This window comes from Orycteropus afer, unplaced genomic scaffold, assembly GCF_000298275.1.
Source record: "Orycteropus afer afer isolate SDZICR_OR568_19922 unplaced genomic scaffold, OryAfe1.0 scaffold00001, whole genome shotgun sequence".
Lineage (NCBI taxonomy): Eukaryota > Metazoa > Chordata > Mammalia > Tubulidentata > Orycteropodidae > Orycteropus > Orycteropus afer.
Window position 1 is genome coordinate 30,436,165 of NW_006921588.1, and position 18,769 is coordinate 30,454,933.

The following is an 18,769-nucleotide window of genomic DNA, read 5'->3' on the forward strand; positions in this document are numbered from 1 at the left end:
ACCCAGTTTGATTGCCAGCCAATCAATGCACTTCGTGTGCGGCCACGTCCTGTCTGTGGAGGCGTCCGTGTGGCCATGCCACTGAACCGGTTTCAGCGGACCTTGCAGGCTGATACACACTAGGAAAGAAGGCCTGGAAACATACTCTATTCCTTAAAAAAAAAAAAAAAATCTAATGCAGAGGTTGTACACAAAGAGGGAAAAACTACAGACCCATGGAAACTGGGTTTTCCCTAATCCTTAGTGAAATGGAACTGGAAACTTCAGAAATCCACTATATAGTATTTGAAGCTTCTTGTTTATTGTTGTTATGTGCCATCGAGTCAAACCTGACTCATAGCGACCCCTCCTTAGGTTTGCATAGCAGTATCACTATGGAAGTAGATTGCCCAACCTTCCTTCCGAGGAGTGACTTAGTTTTAAAAAAAGGCATGCTTAAGTTAACTCTCTAGTAAAATGTATATAGTGCTTATTCCAAAGTTAACATTCAGTTATTGTCAATAAAACTTCTGTTGTTCTTAGAAAATTCTAAATTCAAGGCTTTCTCCAGGTATATTCAGACATGAGCTTAGTGTACCTTTTTACATTGTTGATTTCTAGGGCACAGAATGGTCAAAACAACAGGCAGTGGATGCTTCACTGAAGCTTGATATATATATATATATATATATGAGCTTCACTGGTTTCACTGGTTTTGCTTCTCTAGAGAACCTATATATATATATATGGTGGTATGGTAGTTAAGGCATTTTTGGCTGCTAACCCAAAGGTCATTGCTTCCATAAAGATTTGGAATCAATTCGATGGCAGTGAGTTTGTTTTTTGTCTATATGTATATATACATATGTGTGTATACATATATATGTATGTGTGTGTGTGTGTATGTCCTTGAGTCAGGTCAGTTCCAACTCATAGTGACCCCTCCCTTGGTTTCCGAGGTGGTATCTCTACGGAAGTAGATTCCCCAGTCTTCCTTCCAAGGAGTGGAGATATATATAGTATACGGAGAGAAAGAGAGATATTTATCTCAAGAAAATTGCTCATATTGATTGTAGAGGTTGGTGGGTCCCAGGTCTGTAGGTCAGATGGCAGGCTGAAGGCTTCTCCTGACCTGCTGAACCCAATATCAGCAGGTCAGACACTGAGCTGCTGGCTCGTGGGCTAGGAAGGCTGATAAATCCAAGGTTGGCAGGTAAGTTGGCAGGGTATTTACTTGATCATGGGCTGTGGAAGCTAACAAACCCCAAGATCAGCAAGCAATATGGCAGGATGCTGAATCACATTCAAAGAACTGGAAGTCAGATGATGACAAGCCAGATGTAGGATCCAGACTGAGTAAAAAGCAGAGAGCTTTGCCAGAACGTCTATATATGTTGGAAGCAAGCCACACCCCTAAGGAAATTCCCTTTCAACTAATTGACTGCTCATAGCAGATCTCATCATGGAGATAATTACTTTACATCAGATCTTGTCATGGGGGATAACTACATCATAATTGTCAAACCACTGAGAATCATGGCCCAGCTAAGCTGACACACAATCTTAACCATCACAGCTTAGTAATGTGGTTTGATGCTCTGGATCCAGACATATCTTTGGAATCTCTAGTTACATAAGATAATATATCAACCTCTTTTAATTTTTACTCCAACTAGTTTGAGTTGAGGTTCAGTTACTGATTATTGAAAGATTCCTGACTAATGCAGATTTCAAGTAAACAGCCTGCTTTAACAGGATATTATTTTTAATAAAGTATATTATGCTGTGTTAGGGAACTCCATGTGGCTGTGTTTTTGTTTTTTGTAGATTTTGTTTTGTTTTTATGTGTGTGAGCTGAGAGGTGGAGAGTCCAGAGAGAAAAGACTGAAAAAGTAGGCAGGTGCCAGAGAAGAGTGTCCTCTGTCCTATTAATTATTGCTTCTTTTGGGATTCCCAGAAAAAGCACTCTTTGAGATAGAGAGAAGGAAGGTAAATTTGTTGAAAAGTCACCCTTTTAATATTTAACCTCTAATAATAGAATTTTAAAGAGCTACTTATGAAGTATGTGAAATTTTATGCTCTAACAATCTAGACTTTACCTTGCAATGCAAATGAAACAAGTTTAACAAAGCCAGCTCTGTGTGTCTGTCATGTACTTCAAAAGAGCAAGGACAAAAGAATAGCCAGGTGATAGTAAAAGATAGTGATGGAGAAGAAGAGGTAAGAGTCTGATTCCATTCAACAAATATTTATTAAACACTTAATTATTGCCAGGCACTGTACTGGACAGTACAGATATAAAGTAGGTTGGAATATATGCCTGCTTCCCTGGTTAAGGTCAAGATGAGATATAGGCAGTAATTGTACTAAGATGCAGTAATTGCTATGAATGAAGCTGATCAGAGGGGCTCCTAACCCAGCCTGGGGAAGCCAAGATGGGTATCAAGATAGCACATGTATGAAGTCCTAAGGAATGAGCAGAGGTTGGCCTAGTTAAGTCCGTAGATGGAGAGCTTGGAGAAAGGAATTCAGGTACAACATCATGAGCAAAGGCACCAAAGCATGGCATGACACGAGGCTTTAGGAAACTCCATGTAGTTTAGTTTTTGTTGGAGTGTGAGCTGAGGTGGGAAGTCAAAAGAGAAGAGAGACTGAAAGGTGGGCAGAGGCTAGATCAGGGGGATTCCTGTGTACTAGGTGGAGGGGCTGAAGCTTATCTATGGGGGGTCTAGATGGCCATTTCAATCAAGAAAGAAATATGCTGATATGGAAATTTGAGATGAATCCTTCACTGGTAGCTCTTTGGAGAATCCAATTAGTGAGCTATGGCAAGACGGTAGGCAAAATAACTTCAAAAAGCCTAAACTAGACATATATAGAGCAATGACGTAGAATTGAGACTTCAGAAGTAAATCCTTACATTTATGGTCAATTTATTTTCAACAAGGATGTCAAGGCAATTCACTGGGGGAAAGAATACTTTTTTCAACAAATAATGCTGGAACAATTGATAGCTACATGCAAGAGAATGAAATTGGATCCCTACTTCACATCACACATAAAAATGAACTAATAATGAATCATAAACATAAATATAAGAGCTATAATTCTAAAACTCATAGAAGAAAACAGGAATATATTTTTGGGACCTTGAATTAGTCAATAGTTTTGTAGATATGAAGCCAAAAGGACAAGTGACAAAACAAAACAGATAAACTGGACATCATCAAAATTAAAGCTTCTGTGATTCAAAGGACACAATCAAAAAAGTGAAAAGACAACACACAGAATGGGAGATAATATTTGCAAATCAAACCATATATTTTAAAAAGCAATATGTCTATGGGAGTAGATTGCCCAATCTTCCTTCTGAGGAGTGGCTGGTGGGTTTGAACTGCCAGTCTTCTGGTTAACAGTCAAATGCCTTAGGGACTATGCCACCAGAGCCCCTTTCATAAGATCTAGTATTTGAATAAAGAAATCTTATAATTAACAATAAAAAAGATAAAAAAGCCAAGTGTTGTTGTTAGGTGCCATCAAGTTGGCTCTGACTCATCACAACCCTATGTACAACAGTCCTGCACCAGCCTCACAACTGTGGCTATGTTTGAGCCCACTGTTGCAGTCACTGTGTCAACCCATCTTATTGAGGGTCTTCTTCTTTTTCATTGACCCTCTACTTTACCAAACATGATGTCCTTCTTCACAAAGTAGTCCCTCCTAATAACATGTCCAAAGTACATGAGATGAAGTCTGACCATTCTTGCTTCTAAGAAGCATTCTGGCTGTACTTCTTCCAAGACAGATTTGCTTGTTCTGGCATTCTATGGTATATTAAATATATTTTGGCAATACCATAATTCAAATCAATCAATAATTCTTCAATCTTCCTTATTCATTTTCCAGCTTTAACATGCATATGAGGTGATTGAAAACACTAGGGCTTGGGTCAGGCATACCTTTGTCCTTAAAGTAACAACTTTTTTTTTTTTTTTAACACTTTATAGAGGTCTTTTACAGCAGATTTGCTCAATGCAATACACTGTGTGATTTCTTGACTACTGCTTCTATGGGCTGTTGTTGTTGTTATGTGCTGTTGAGTCAGACCCAACTCATAGTGACCCCTCCTTGGGTTTCCAAGGCAGTATCACTATGGAAGTAGATTGCCCCATCTTCCTTTGGAGAATTGATTGTAAATCCAAGTAAAATGAATAGATAAATGCAAATCAAAACACACCCAGTAGAATGGCAAGGATGTGAAAAATTGAAAACCTCACACCTGGTGGGAATATAAACTGGTATAGCCGCTTTGAACATAGAGTTATCATATGACCCAGCAATTCTACTCCTAAGTATACATCCCAAAGAATTGAAAACATATGCACACATAAAAACTTGCTCAGGAACTCTGGTGGCATAGTGGATAAGGCGTTTGGCTGCTAACCAAAAGGTCAGTGGTTCAAGCCCACCAGGCTGCTCTGTGGAAGCAAGATGGGGTGATCTACTTCCATAAAGATTTACAGCCTTGGAAATCCAACAGGGCACTATGATTTGGAATCAGCTTGATAGCAGTGAGTTTGTTTGTTTTTTTATATGTACATAGCAACATTATTCATAATAGTGAAGTGGAAACAATTGAAATGTCTATCAACTGATGCAATGGGTAAACAAAATATGATTTATACATACAACAAAATATTGCTAGGTTGTAAGACAGAATGTAGTAATACATGCTACAAAATATATGATTATATAAGCCTTAAAAAAGTCATGCTAAGTGAAAGAAGCTAGACACAAAAGACTACAAATCATAGTATTCCATTTATATTAAATGTCCAGAAGAGGCAATCCATAGAGACAGACAGTAGATTAGTGGTTGCCTAGGGCAGGTAGAATTAGAGTAAAAAGGGGAATAACTGCAAATTGCTTCTGTGTTTCTTTTGAGGATGATGAAAATGTTCTAAAATTAAAAGGCAGTGATGGCTGCATAACTCTGTGTATATACAAAAGAAGAATTATATACTTTAAAAGAAGAAATTTTGTATATGTGAATTATATCTCAATAAAGCTGTTATTTAAAAATAAACAATAATAATAAAAACTAAAATAAAAATAAAATAAAATAATAATAGAAACTAAAAGCTAAAGACTTGGGAGAAGTAATGGGAGATTTCCAAGGGAACTTTGTTGAGAAAATTTAGCAGGTGAAGTCAGCAGAAGTCCATGTTGGATTATTTGAAGGAAGTGAGGGAGAGAGAAGTCAAAGGTGGTACCTAGATGTCCAGAGGAGAGGAAGTGTGGCAATAGAAGGGAGAATGACATAAAAGAGATACCAGAATACCATGGCTCTCCATGCCATCATGAGAAGAAATGGAAAATCTGATAAAAGAGAATAGGGAAGAGTTTCATTCAGTTCAACAGACAAAAAGCTATTATGAGTCAGGTCTGAAGGATGCAGGTCTCCCATCCTGTGAGCTCAATTGAGAGCGTGCAGACTCTGTGAAAGACTTGGAGGTTGAGTAAAGCCTAGGAATCTCCACACAATCCCCAAAAATCTTTAGGGTGTGAGCTCTTTGTATTCCTGTCTTCTTGTCATGCAGATGAGGAAATATCTCTTACAGAAATGTTAAGTTATATGGCAATATTAAATAGGAAACTAAAACTTAGATCTTACTAAATTGTAAAATTTAATATATTAGTTTAATAAACCATTAGACTTTGAACTGAATGTGCTGTCTTGTCCTTTGGACATTTGCCAGAACATGTTCCTACACGTGGAGTTATAAGTATTTACCCCAATGTGGACCCTCTGCTCAACCATGCTTCAGTCTATTGACTGAGTTCTGTGATGGCCCTCAACAGTTCGGCTTCTAAGAAGTTTCAGCTACTCATCCAGCACTGCTAAGTGGCTTCTTTCCTGTCTACCTGAGAACAGATAACTTCCAAACTACCTGGTCCATTGATGAGATGGTGTTGGACACACCCCTTTCCTCAAAGGCTCCATCAATGATGGATAAGAAAGAATACTTTTGAGACATTTTTCCAGAAAATTCAAAAATGAAGGAAGCACGGAAGCATTTTAGATTTTGGACAAGTCTGCAGACTTGGGGTGACTGGAGGGTTGGGGAAGCCCTTCCCCATTCTGGAAACCAAAATATTATCCCAAGGACACTAACTTTCAGGTACATAAACCAGGGTTTCAGTCCTGAATACCAGAAAACAAAGGTACAGAGTAAAATTAAAGGAGACTTTATCTTTTATTTACCTCTACTTAATAAACCTTGAATGGCTCTGTTCCCTGCCTTTGATTGTTTCCTCTGCATATTTCCTGCTAAGGGTTTACAAAACAGCACCCTTGACCAGTAAGATAAGAAGCACACCTATTTGTTTAATAACATCAAGGAGTAAAACTGCTAGCTCATCCATTTTGTTGTTCAGTTGCTCAAAAGGATCAAAATACCAATTAACTTGCTGGCTCAGAAATTCTTTGATACCCACAGATTTACTGACTTACTGTTCATACTTGCCTAATGGCTTTCTGATTATGAACAAAGACATGCCAATCTGTTTAGCATTTGACCTGTTTTCTTAAATATTTTTATATGTTCAACACATAGTGGCTAAAAATACTTGACTAGTCACATTAATGAGCTAAAACTACCTCTTTTCTTGTTCCATCTCTAAATTTAAGAGAAAAAAACAGGGGGCTCAAAGACAGTTCTTTTTAAAAAATAATTTTCTTATTTTTAATTTAAAAGCTCTCTTTACAAGACTTTTTTTGAGGGGGGAGTGGGGAGTGCTTTTCTTTACCATTGAATTCAGTGAAGTTTGGAAAACTTGATGAAGCCAGTGACTGTGTTTAGGATCCATTCTTTCTTAAGAAAAAATTGGAAAATTGATCTTTGCATTAAGTGACAGAATGAAGGTTAAAAAGAAACTAAAGGTGTCTGAGGGTGAGGCAGATTTTATGATGGATTTTGATTTCCTTCTCTGGATATTCTCAGATAGCAGTGACTTTTTTGTTATTTTTCCCCTTTTCTTTACAGAAAGTTCTTTGAAAATTCTACCCATAACCATATGCACACACAAAACTTCCCTATGGCAGTTATGCAGGAAAGAGCAGCATTTCATTTATAGGTAAAAGCAGTTTCTGGATTTAGAAGACTCCATAGCAATTTATTTCAATAAGCATTGATTGAACGCTTATCACAAAGCACTAGGCTAAAGAGACTAAAAGTGTGGACAATGAAGCCAGACGGCCTGGGTTCAAATCCTGGCTTTACCATGTACTAGCATGGACCTTTAGGAAGGTCACTGAATTTCTTCCAGTGCCTCTATTTCCTCATCTGTAACACTGGGATGATTATAGTGCCTACCTTATAGTGTTGTTCAATGAATCAAATGAGAAAGCACATTTTAGGACAGCGTGGTAGAAATGTGCACTATCACACTAATTATGCCAGACTCTGGGAGGGAGGAGCGGATGCATTCACCAGAATCCTGACCCACTAATAGAGGGGGAATGTCATTATACCAACTGATAATTGGGAGAATTTAAGACCTAAAGACACAAAACATACAAATACCTATAGACATTTATTTTTTAAAAGAATGTGATAACAAGATCATATATAGGGTTGGCAGACAATGGGCCTATAAGTTCATGTGAATGATCAGAATTCCCAGGTGTATAGTAGAGCTGACAAGGGGCAAGGTTATGGTCATTACTTGGTCACAGCCAGCTACCCAGAGGGACCGAGTAGTTGATCCTGCGGGCTTGGGACCATGGTCGCAGGGGACATCAAGCTCAATTGGCATAACATACTATACAAAACATTGTTCCACCTACTACTTTGGCGAGTAGCAACTGGGACCTTAAAAGCTAGGAAGCTGCCATCTAGATGCAACAACGGGTCTCTCCTCGTCAAGAAGAAAGAAGAAAACCAAAATTAATGGAAACAATCAGTCCTAGCGACTGGTACACCAGCCGATCTGCAACCTATACAACTATGAGACCAGAAGAACTAGATGGTGCCCAGCTACCACTGCCATCCACTTGGAAGGGATGTAGGAGATCCTGCATAAAGAGGGAGAACAATGTGGTACAAAACTCAAAATCATTTGGAGGCAAAAAAAAAAAAAAAAAGAAGGTGGGGACCAGGTTTGCTGGTCCAATGGAGCCTGGTGTAACCACTGAGACTATGGCCCCTAGCTGCCCGTCAGGTCTGGAATTGAACCCACAACTGTGGTTTCCAGCCAAACAAAGTACAGGCATGTGAGTTAAACATTTACCTCAAGTAGACACATGCCCTGGAGAGAACAATGATGGGAGAAGGAAGGGCTGCTTATGCACAGGGAGATAGCTCAGGGTGCAGAAGAGTATGAAGGGATGGACACTGGGAGGAGGTAACTATGGGGAGGAAGTGGGAGGGGAGCTGCTGCATTGTAAATTTTGGTCAATGACATGAGACAAAGTATATGTGAACTGCTGTATGAAAAGTGAATGTACTCTGTAAATCTTCACCCAAATCCTAATAATAATAATAAAAAAAAGAATGTGATAAGAAAGGAGTTGAATTTCTTCAGATTCCTACAGTTTAGTTACAGCTAGAAGAGTATGCATAAAAAAAAAAAAGGCAATATTCAAGCAAGAAGTGGTAGCTGATAGCTAGCCAATTACATGTTCAGAAAGAAACGGGCAGGAGGAGCAATCCCAGGGAACAGGAAAGGGCAACCTAGAGTTATATTTAACACATGTATTTTCAAAGATGGCAGCCTGACCTTTTCACGAACTCTTCAAAAAGGATGCGGTGGGAATATCCCTGCTGGCGGATGCTGACCGTCTCCAGGATCCCTGTGGAGCGGAGCTGGGCCAGCACTCTCTCTCGGGAGAACTTGAGCGCTTCTCGGTCGTCATTGGGTTTAATGCAGCGCACAAAGTGAGGTTGTCCCACCACCATTTTGGAGAGCAGATCCATCAGAGAATACTGCCAGGGGAAAAAGAGCACATGAAATGAGATTACCACAACGTAATATACCTAGAAGTTGCCATGGACTTGATCCTGGCTCTTGGTGATCCCAGGTGTATCAGAATAGAACTGTGCTCCCCAGGGTTTTCAATAGTGATTTTTCAGAAGTTGATTGCCAGGCCTTTCTTCTGAGGAACCTCTGGGTGGACTGAATCTCCAAGCTTTCAGTTAGAAAGCGAGCACATTAACCATTTATACCACCCAGGGACTCCCCCACGATGTAAGAGATACTTGTAAACCAGACCTGGAGAGAGAGCTACAACAGTTAGAGGCTTGTGAACAATTCATGGAGCTCTTTAAGGTAGAACAGGAAACCATCAAGAGGAGGTGATAAGTTTTGATTAGTGTTTACAGATGCCTGAGGATTCCAATGCATTCTTTAAACATCACTAGTGCCAAGTAATATTCATGTGGCAAAAATTTAGGTGTCTAAGAACATGCTCCAGGTTACCCTACAGCTCTGTCACCAGAGCTAGAATGCTCATCTCTGGTCTTCTAAGGTGAGATCTACAAACTGTTTATGGAATTTCAAATGTCCAGTTTTTAGGGCAGAGGTTAGTTGCTTCTTTAGCTTAAGAGCCATCAGAAAGTCTGAGAACTTCCAGGAAGTCTAAGAAATTCTGATACCATTGGTAGTGACATAGGCAGAAAAGGGAAAAAGAGAAGAAAACAAAAAATTAGAGAAAAAGATTATTATGAAGATCAGCTAACATATTCCAAGAGACTAGTATAGGGCTATCATCATGGGAGAGGAGGAGAGCACATGGGAAAACAGATGGGAACTTGTGAAGGGAAGGCCTTAGTTTTTTCTCAGAGACATCCATTTATGGAACTCATCTAGACACACCTTCAAGAGTAAGTTACAAGCCACATAGGAAATCAGTTCCACCATTTGATAAGCATGCCTCCTACTGAACAAAAATAGTGTTCCCAGCTTGCCAATGTATTGTATTTTTCAGATTTAGCATTTGGAGACCTATTGGTGTACCTCAAAGCTTTATTTTGAGAATGCACATTGACAGAAGTTTAGCTTTATACTTCTGAAAAACTACTAGGCAGAGGCTTTTCCGCTGATGGGAAGACAGATCTTGAGGACGACTTCACAGAGTCAATCAAAGCCTCCAAATCTCATGAGAAAATAAAAACACCAAGGGTTACTAGGAGGGTGGGGATTAGCCTGTAACCTAAGGGATAGAACCAGAGTGGGTCTCAAGATAAAAAATAAGTAGCAATTAGAAATGTCCAAACATCAGAGGATGAAGCAGAGGTTGAATGCCTACCTGCATTCAATGCCAGAGAAGCTATAGCAGGGGTAACTGCAGGGGATGGAAGGCTGCACTCAAAGACTCAATTCATATGCTGGCCCCAATCCCAGCCTGGCTCTGAAGCACAGTTTACAAGGTCTCCTTAACTTCAGCTCTATCTGGTACCAAGGAGCTTCCTGTGGAGAATTTTATCCTGTCCCTGGCTTCCAAACCCTGCCTGTCAGCCTGCCTGGATCCTTCAGCTCACGACCCAACTTCCCACTAACCTGACCTCCTCTCCCTGCTAAGCCTTTTCCTGTGCCAACCCCACTTTGCAGCCCTACTCTGCTGCTCCCTGACATCAGTTAAATCTTTGGCCTAACAGCATTGCCATCATGAAGCTTCTGGATCTTAGCTCCTATGGTTGATGGTCTATAAGGGGTTTCCAACCTTAAGGCTTTGTGACTTGAAGACAAAAAATCTGTGCAAATAGGTACAAGTGTGTCTGTGTCTTATCATTCCTATAAATGTGCATTTTACAGAGGCCTTCTAGAGACAATGTTTTCATTCAAAGGTGTCATTTTACCAGGTGAAATATTGGGAATTGTACTAGTACAGATGGAAAATAATTGGACCCAGGCAAAGTCTTACAATGGGTCAATTCAATCTAGGAAAATAAAGTTGATACTGAGACACATTCTCTCAGTATCTGAACTTGATAAGCCACTTTCTGGAATTTTATTAACTACTGTTCAGCATGCTGGAAAAGTGACCAATTCCAGCAGCTGTAAGATCTTTCTGACATCACAGAACATTGTACTCAGGTATGTTCCCTGCTACAATTTCATCTTCCCCCTACTCTCTCAAACCCATCTTCCCTAATGGTTTCTTGTTCTTTTCTCTTGTTTCAATGATGTTATTATATCTGGGCCCCTTGCTTGGTAAGTCATTTTAGGAAGTGATAGAATAGATCGAGGAGAACACTTACTCGGAAGTAAGAAGCCATGGTTTGCCTCTTCATGTTAGTAGTTTCTTCTGGATGCCGTATCACCTCCAGCGTGTCCACCTGGAAGAATAGGCAGAGGGAGGTAATTTTAGGATACAGGAACTTAATCCATTCTTTGGATTTTCCGCTATCTGAAAGGGCAATATCTGAGGGGTCATGGTGTTTAGAACATAATAGTGTATGCTGTGGAAAGAATTTTGACAAAAGAATTTGTACTGTTCCTTTGGTTTGACAACATGATTTCACTCTACGAAGTATTAAGTGGTCTCAGTGAAAACCTCATCAGTGTTGTTTCCAAACTTCTCCATGTTCTAATGGGCCCCTGTTAAGTTCTGCAATAATGTCACATGAAACCAAATCATTTCTTAAAAGAAAACCAAGCAAAGGCCCATGAGGCTGGGTGATTAGAAAGATATGGGCCCAAAGCCCTGGTTGTACCACAGGGAATCAGGCAAGAGCCAATCACCTTCCATGCAGTTAGGCCTGCATGAGGTAACATACCTTCTACCTCCCTCAGTTCCCATGTGCTCTCTGTAGATGGAGACTTGCACACCAAATCTCTAGGGAACCTGATGGGATACACCTGTTTCAAATCTTTCCTGACTACCTGAGCTGACTAGAGGAGATTTATGAATGAAAACAATTGCAGGTTATCAGTTGTAAACAGTCTGCATTTTGTTATTGTAGCTCAATGACAAAAATCCTGTTCCTGCAAGACAAAGTTATTTGGTTCGCAGAGTGCATGAGTGCCATTTCAGTGCCATTTCTACATTTCAGCCATGGCAGCTTCCCATCTGCTCTGAACAGGTGGCAAGGGTATGAAGCCGGAGCATTTGAACTAGAAGACACTGCTGTCAGCACGTGTGTTCTGCTTGGTGGACTGCTGTCCAGGTACCCCCTCCTAGTGGGGAAAAGATGTCTGCAGCCTTGCTCAACAAAGCTGAAAAAATGGGTGCTAGAAGGGAGGTGTTTGGGGGAATAATGAGACTTATGTGGAGGGGTATTTAGGACACTGTGTGCAAAATGAAAAGGAAGCACTTCCATTGGCTTGGATAAAGAAAACAAATTCATTTAAGAAAGGGAATAAACGTGCAACTAAGTTTTCACAAACTAGAAAGAAAACAAAAAGTGAGCAGGAATATGACCTGAATGAAGAGATATAGGGGGCAGTGCAGCTTTCTTTTTCATGGACTGCAACATGGATACATTTTTAAAGCCATCAGTTTATTTATACGCAGCTGAAGCAATGATACAGCAGCTTGTAAGCCTAACTTATTTTTAATAAGAAAAGAGAAAATGAAAGCTTCTGTGTTTAGAATGTAGGCTGTTCTAAAATGGAAAAGTGAAAAATAAACACAACAAACCCACCCCCCATCTGCAGAGATGGTGTTGGACTCTTTTTACAACCATTTGATGGATCCTCACCCAAAGTCTTCTTCCCCATCTTACCCCTATTATGAATAGAACTGTGTTCCCCCAAAACATATGTTGAAGTCCTAGCCCCTGTACCTGTCAACGTGACTTTTTCGGAAATAAGGTTTTTCTTCTGTGATGTTATTGAAGCCATACTGTAATAGGGTAGGTCCAAAACCTAATCACCCTGAATGGTGACATAAAGGTCACACACACACACAGAGGGAAAAAATCATGTGAGGATCTGTTCACCAGCCAAGAAACACCAAGAAATGTCTGGAGCTACTGAGAAGGAAAGACCCTCTCCACAACTGATACTTTCATTTAGACTTCTAGCCACTAGAACTGTGAGAAATTTTCTGTCCTTTAAAACCACTCACTTGTGGTAATTTTGTTATAGCAGCACTAGGAAACTAAGACATTCATTTGGAGGACAGTGCTCAGAGCTGGTGAGGTTTTGGGTCTGACCAAGCTAATCAGGACTGAGGAGAAAAAGATCTTGGTTTAGGTCTGTGTTTGGATTGCAGTGTGTCCCCTAAAATATGTGTTGTACATCCTAATCTGTATTTCCGTGGATATAATCCCATTTAGGAATGGGGTTTTCTTTATTATGTTAATGAGGTCATATCAATGTAGCATCTGTCTTAAACCAATCACTTCTGAGATATAAAAGGAACAGATTAGGCACAAGAAGCACAGATGGAAGAAGACAGAAGCCATGCCATTTGAAGCATCAAAGAACTGAGAAACAGAGGCTGGAAGGAGACAAGGAGCTTCTCCCAGACCAAAGAGAGAGAGAGCCTTCCCCTGGAGCTTGTGTCCTGAGCTGAGATTTCTAGCCTCCTAAACTGTGAGAAAATACATTTCTGTTCATTAAAGCCACCTACTTGTGGTATAGCTGTTATAGAGGCACTAAGAAACTAAGACAGTCTGCTTTCAGCTGAATTATAAATTCTAAGAGTTTTCTTCACCTATTTTCTCCTTATTTTCTTTCCCCTCACCTGATCCTTCATACATACACATGCTCACACATAGGCATACGCATGCATGCGTGTGCACACATGCCCACACACACATACACTTAACTTTTGGGGATTTCTCTAACACTTCCTTTTCTATTGAAAAATCCTCTCTGATAAAGTATCTCTTCCCTTGAACCATACTTTTCTAAGTTCCTTTACCTCCCTTTTTATATAAATTAGCCAGTGAGCACCAGCCTCTCAGCTTCAGGCTCACAGAGAAAGGCCAACTGAAAACAGCTCATCCATATTTCTGTATTAGTAGGTGTTGATGGATTTACCAGTTACTTTGTCTCTGAACACAGCAATGCTTACATTTTAGAATTCAACAGTTTAGTGATCAGAAAATTTTGACATATATTCAATTCACTTTGCTGAGCCACAATTTAAGAGGAATAACATGTATTGTTTTCAAGATGAGTACACATTCCCTGAGGCAAATTTGAAAAAAAACAACAGAAGGAAGCATGAACTTGTACTCCTGTAATGTGTACTCTTGCAGGTGTGGGCAAGAGTAACTCCCTAGTGATCCCTGTCACTCAGTATCTGTATTTCTACATGTCCTTAAGTCCTGTCCTTGTAGTCACACACACAATCATTCCTGGGACCTAAGTAAAACCTATTCTTTATTATAAAAAATCTGGCAAATGTTACTGCTAGTCTGCAGTTGATCATCTACGTTTTTAGTATTGTATTTTACAGAATAAATGATATGCTATGAAAGTGTTTTCTACTTTAGGAATTTGGAAAGGTCTTGGGATGGTCAAGAGTCTCTGGTACATCTGCACAGTCACAAGGTTCTCCTGGACAGAGAGTGGGTCTAAAAGAGGGAATTTCTAACAAGAAACATAAAAGAAGTTGCCTTTCTCAGTCCATTAAATCTCTGACTGTACCAGACCTATTTTGGAACTCCAGAGGCAACCCCAAAAAGTCAAAACATGTTGAAAGGCTGAGAAAGGCTGTTGTCTGACCTAAGGGTTTGTATTCCTGAGCTAATTTAATTACGGTAGTGTTAACTGGAAGGAGCTCTGGTGGCATAGTGGATAAGGTATTTAGCTGCTACCCGGAAGGTTAGCAGTTCAAACTCACCAACCAATCTGTGGAAGGAAAATAGGATGATCTACTTCTATAAAGTTTACAGCCTCAGAAACCCAATGGGGATCACTACGAGAACCTGACTCAATGGCAGTGAGTTTGGTTTTGGTTTGGAGTGTTAACTAGAAGCAGCCTTGGTTGCACAGTAGTTAAGCGTTTGGCTGCTGAGAAATTAGCAGTGTGAACCTACCAGTCACTGTGCAGGAGAAAGATGTGGCAGTCTGCTTCAGACTTGGAAACGCTGTGAGGCCATTCTACTCTGTCCTATAGACTCACTATGAGTCAAAAGGAAGCTCTGGTATCGTAGTGACTAAGGCACTTGACTGCTAACCAGAAGGCTGGAGGCTCAAATCCATCAGCCACTCCTTGGAAGGAAGGTTGGGCAATCTACTTCCGTAGTGATATCACCTTGGAAACCCAAGGAGGGGTTGCTGTGAGTTGGATCTGACTCGATGACACATAAAACAACAACAACATGAGTCAAAAGCAACTTGATGGTTTGTTTTTGGCTTGGTTAGTGTTAATCTGACCGTAGTAGGCCCAAATCACTTATAGTTTATGTTGTTCCCTATATAATCAATTAACCAAAAGGAAAATTTGGAAATAGGAGAGAGACTAAAGCATTTTGCCCTCAAGAAGAATGTAAGTGAAAATAGATTATGCAGGAAGATACTCACACAAAGAACTAGGGAACTTACCTGGGCATTTATGAAAGTAGCCAATCAGATATATGTTATCTAATCTAAGTCAAAGATTGGGGTCCTAGTACTAGGAATCAGAGTAGCATGATCATGAGTCATACTCTGACTGCTATGTAGCCAGGTAATTAAAACCCTAGAATCATTTCTGTAAACTTTTTTTAACCTGCAATTATGTGCATAGTCCTGTCATGGTTCTTTCCCCAATTCTGTAGTCCCATCTGTGAGTGATGAATTGACCTGTCACCATTCATGATCTTGTGACAATTTCCTTTGTTCTCTGTCATATATAATAAACACCGTAACTGATTTAGTGGATTCCCTCAGCCTCTGTACTGCGTATATGCTGATGGTTTTCCTCTTCCAGATGGTAACCTTGGCTTTGTCTTGTCTTTGTCTTATTTAAGGCTTAATAAAAGGGTCTCTACAGAACATTTTTGAATCTGTATCTTTTTCCTTTAGCACACATTAGCATACAATGCATGCTGTAGATGCTTCTCGTGCATCTTCTTTTGGTTAAATTCGTGGGTGGGAAATTTGCACTTGTGGACCAGACATGGCTTTTAGAGCATTGGCTTATGCATTCTCTTCATTTTGATCTTTTATACTAAGCTACTAAGCTGCCTGTCTTCCAGGGTCTTAAAAGCTAGTGAGTGGCCAACTAGAGGAATAATGAAGAAAAGAAACTAAGGAACCAATAGCAATAACATGTGCTTCATAAAAAGGTCCTCCAGTAAAGCAGTACCTATGAGACCTGAAGAACCTAGATTGGTGCCCTGTCAATGCTTAGTGATCAAAGATTCTAGTTAAATCATGACCAGAAGGGGAGAAATGTTGAGTAGGAAAATTAATAACTGACATCTTACTTTGATTTTAAGGTTCTTCTTATGGACAGAATCAAATGTTAACTATAAAAAGCCTGACCCAAACTGCAAAAGCCTGCCAGAAACTGCTCTACAGCAATGTAAATTTGTCTTATGCTTCTAGAAAAGGACAGTTATCAAACATTACTTCCTAATTTAAATCTCAAAAAGCCTATGGCTATAGGTGGGTGGAGGGACAAATTATTAGCAGGCAGGCAAGAAGTAACAAGATATCTCAGTAAAGGGGGGAGACAGAGGTCAATCATGTTGATTAGACAACAGTATTATGTAAGTGAAAGTATTTTCCCGTACTTCTTTTGCACCTCTGTCTGTCTTCATTTTTCTTAGTGTTATTGTGCTGGTTACTCATTTTTGGTGTATTGCTTTTCCCTTCACCCAAATCAATACTTACCTCTTACCTAGGTAGCAATTTTCCCTCCTCTGCCCTCCCAACCCTGGTAATCAACAAAGAAGTTTCCCTCTGTGTATAAACATTTCCTTGCCTTTCTACAATGTGTGTCTTTCTGTGATTGACTTATTTCACTCATCATAATGTCCTCCAAATTCATGCATCCACATTATGAGGTGTTTTATGGATTCTTCATTATTCTTCAGTGTTGCACAGTATTCCATTGTGTGCATGTACCATAGTTTGGTTATCCATTCATCTGTTGATAGGCACATAGGTTGTTTCCATCTCTGTGCTATTGTGCGATGAACATGAGTGTATATATCTATTTATGCCTCAGTTCTCACTTTTTTAGGAAATGTACCTAGTAGTGGGATTGCACGATTAAATGGTATTTCTATTTCTAAATGTTTTAGGAAGTGCCACACCGTTTTCCCACAGTGATTGTACACCAGCAATGTATGAGAGTTGCAATCTCTCCATACCCTCGCCAATGTTTGTTTATTTTCGGGCTTGTTGAATTTCACTGTTATTACTGCTGTGAGATACCTCATTGTTGTTTTGATTTGCATCTCTCTAAGGGCTAATGGGGAGGAGCTCTGGTAGCATAGTGCCTAAGGCATTTAACTGCTAACCAGAAGGCTTGAGGTTCAAACCCACTAGCCACTCCTCAGAAGGAAGGTTGGGCAATCTACTTCTGTAGTGATACTGCTTCGGAAACCCAAGGAGTGGTCACTATGAGTCAGATCTGACTCTATGGCAGTGAGTTTGGTAATGGCTAACAGTTGTAAGCGTTTCTTCATGTGTTTGTTGGCTGCCTGAATATCTTCTTTGTTGAAGTGTGTGTTCATATCTTCTGACTATTTTTTAATGGGATTGTTTGCCTTTTGTATTTTGAAGTGTTAGAGTTTTCTATACATTTTATGCCATGTCATTGCTGAGTATTCTTTCCCAATCTGTAGGTTCTCTTTTTACTGTTTTGGAGAAGTCTTTCGATGTGCATAAGGATTTAATTTTTAGAAGGTCCCAGTCATCTAGTTTAACTTCTGCTATTTGTGCTGTTTTAGTTACGTTTGATAGGCCATATATTAGGACCTCTAAGTTTGTCTCTGTTTTTTTTTGATGAACTTTATAATATTAGGTTTTACACTTAAGTCTTTGATCCATCTTGAATTAGTTTTTGTATATGATATGAGATATAGATCTTGTCTCATTTGTCTGCAAATAGATATCCAGTTTTGCTAGTACCATTTGTTAAAGAGACTGTCTCATCCCCATTTAATGGATTTTGGCCCTTTGTCAAAGATCAGTTGTTCATAGGTGGATGGATCTATTTCTAGATTCTCAATTCTGTTACACTGGTCAATGTGTCTATTGTTGTACCAATACCAGGCTGTTTTGACTACCATGGCTGCATGGTAGGTTTTGAGATTGGGGAATGTGAAATCTCCACTTTATTCTTCTTTTTCAGTAGCACTTTGCTTATCTGAGATCTCTTTTCTTTCCACATAAAATTAGTGATTGGTTTTCCCATGTCCTTAAAGAACACTGAGGGAATCTGAATTGGGATTGCATTGAATCTATAGATTACACTGGGTAGTACTGACATTTTCACAATGTTCAGTCTTCTTATGCATGAACATGGTATGTTTTTCCATTTATTTATATCTCTTATAGTTTCTTGTTGTAGTGTTTGGAAGTTTTCTTTGTATAAGTTTTTGTGTCCCTGGTAAGATTTATTCCTAAGTAGTTTTATCTTTTTGTTAGCTTTTGTAAATGGTATTGTTTTCCTTATTCCATTTTCAGAGATCTCTTTGTTGATGTAGATGAATCCAACTGATTTTTGTATGTTGATCTTGTATCCTGACACTATGCTGAATCTTTCCACTAGTTTTCTTGCTGAGTCTCTGGGATTTTCTATGTATAGGAACATATCAGTTCTTTTTGGTACAGTGACTCTGTGTATTCCTGCCATCTTCTCTTGATGTTTCCTGCATCATTCAATATTTTGCCC

At 39.5% G+C, this 18,769-nt stretch overlaps 1 protein-coding gene across 1 annotated transcript in view; it reads right to left on the reverse strand.

Annotated features, from left to right (window-relative positions):
- The window catches only part of MYO3B (myosin IIIB), a 517,685-nt gene that overhangs the window by 215,735 nt on the left and 283,181 nt on the right, over positions 1–18,769 (reverse strand). Inside the window, exons 24-25 of the mRNA XM_007944671.2 lie at positions 11,241–11,318; positions 8,761–8,966 (exon numbers count right to left, since the gene is read on the reverse strand). Coding sequence (XP_007942862.2) covers positions 8,761–8,966; positions 11,241–11,318 — 284 coding nt within the window. The remainder of the gene's footprint in view (positions 1–8,760; positions 8,967–11,240; positions 11,319–18,769) is intronic.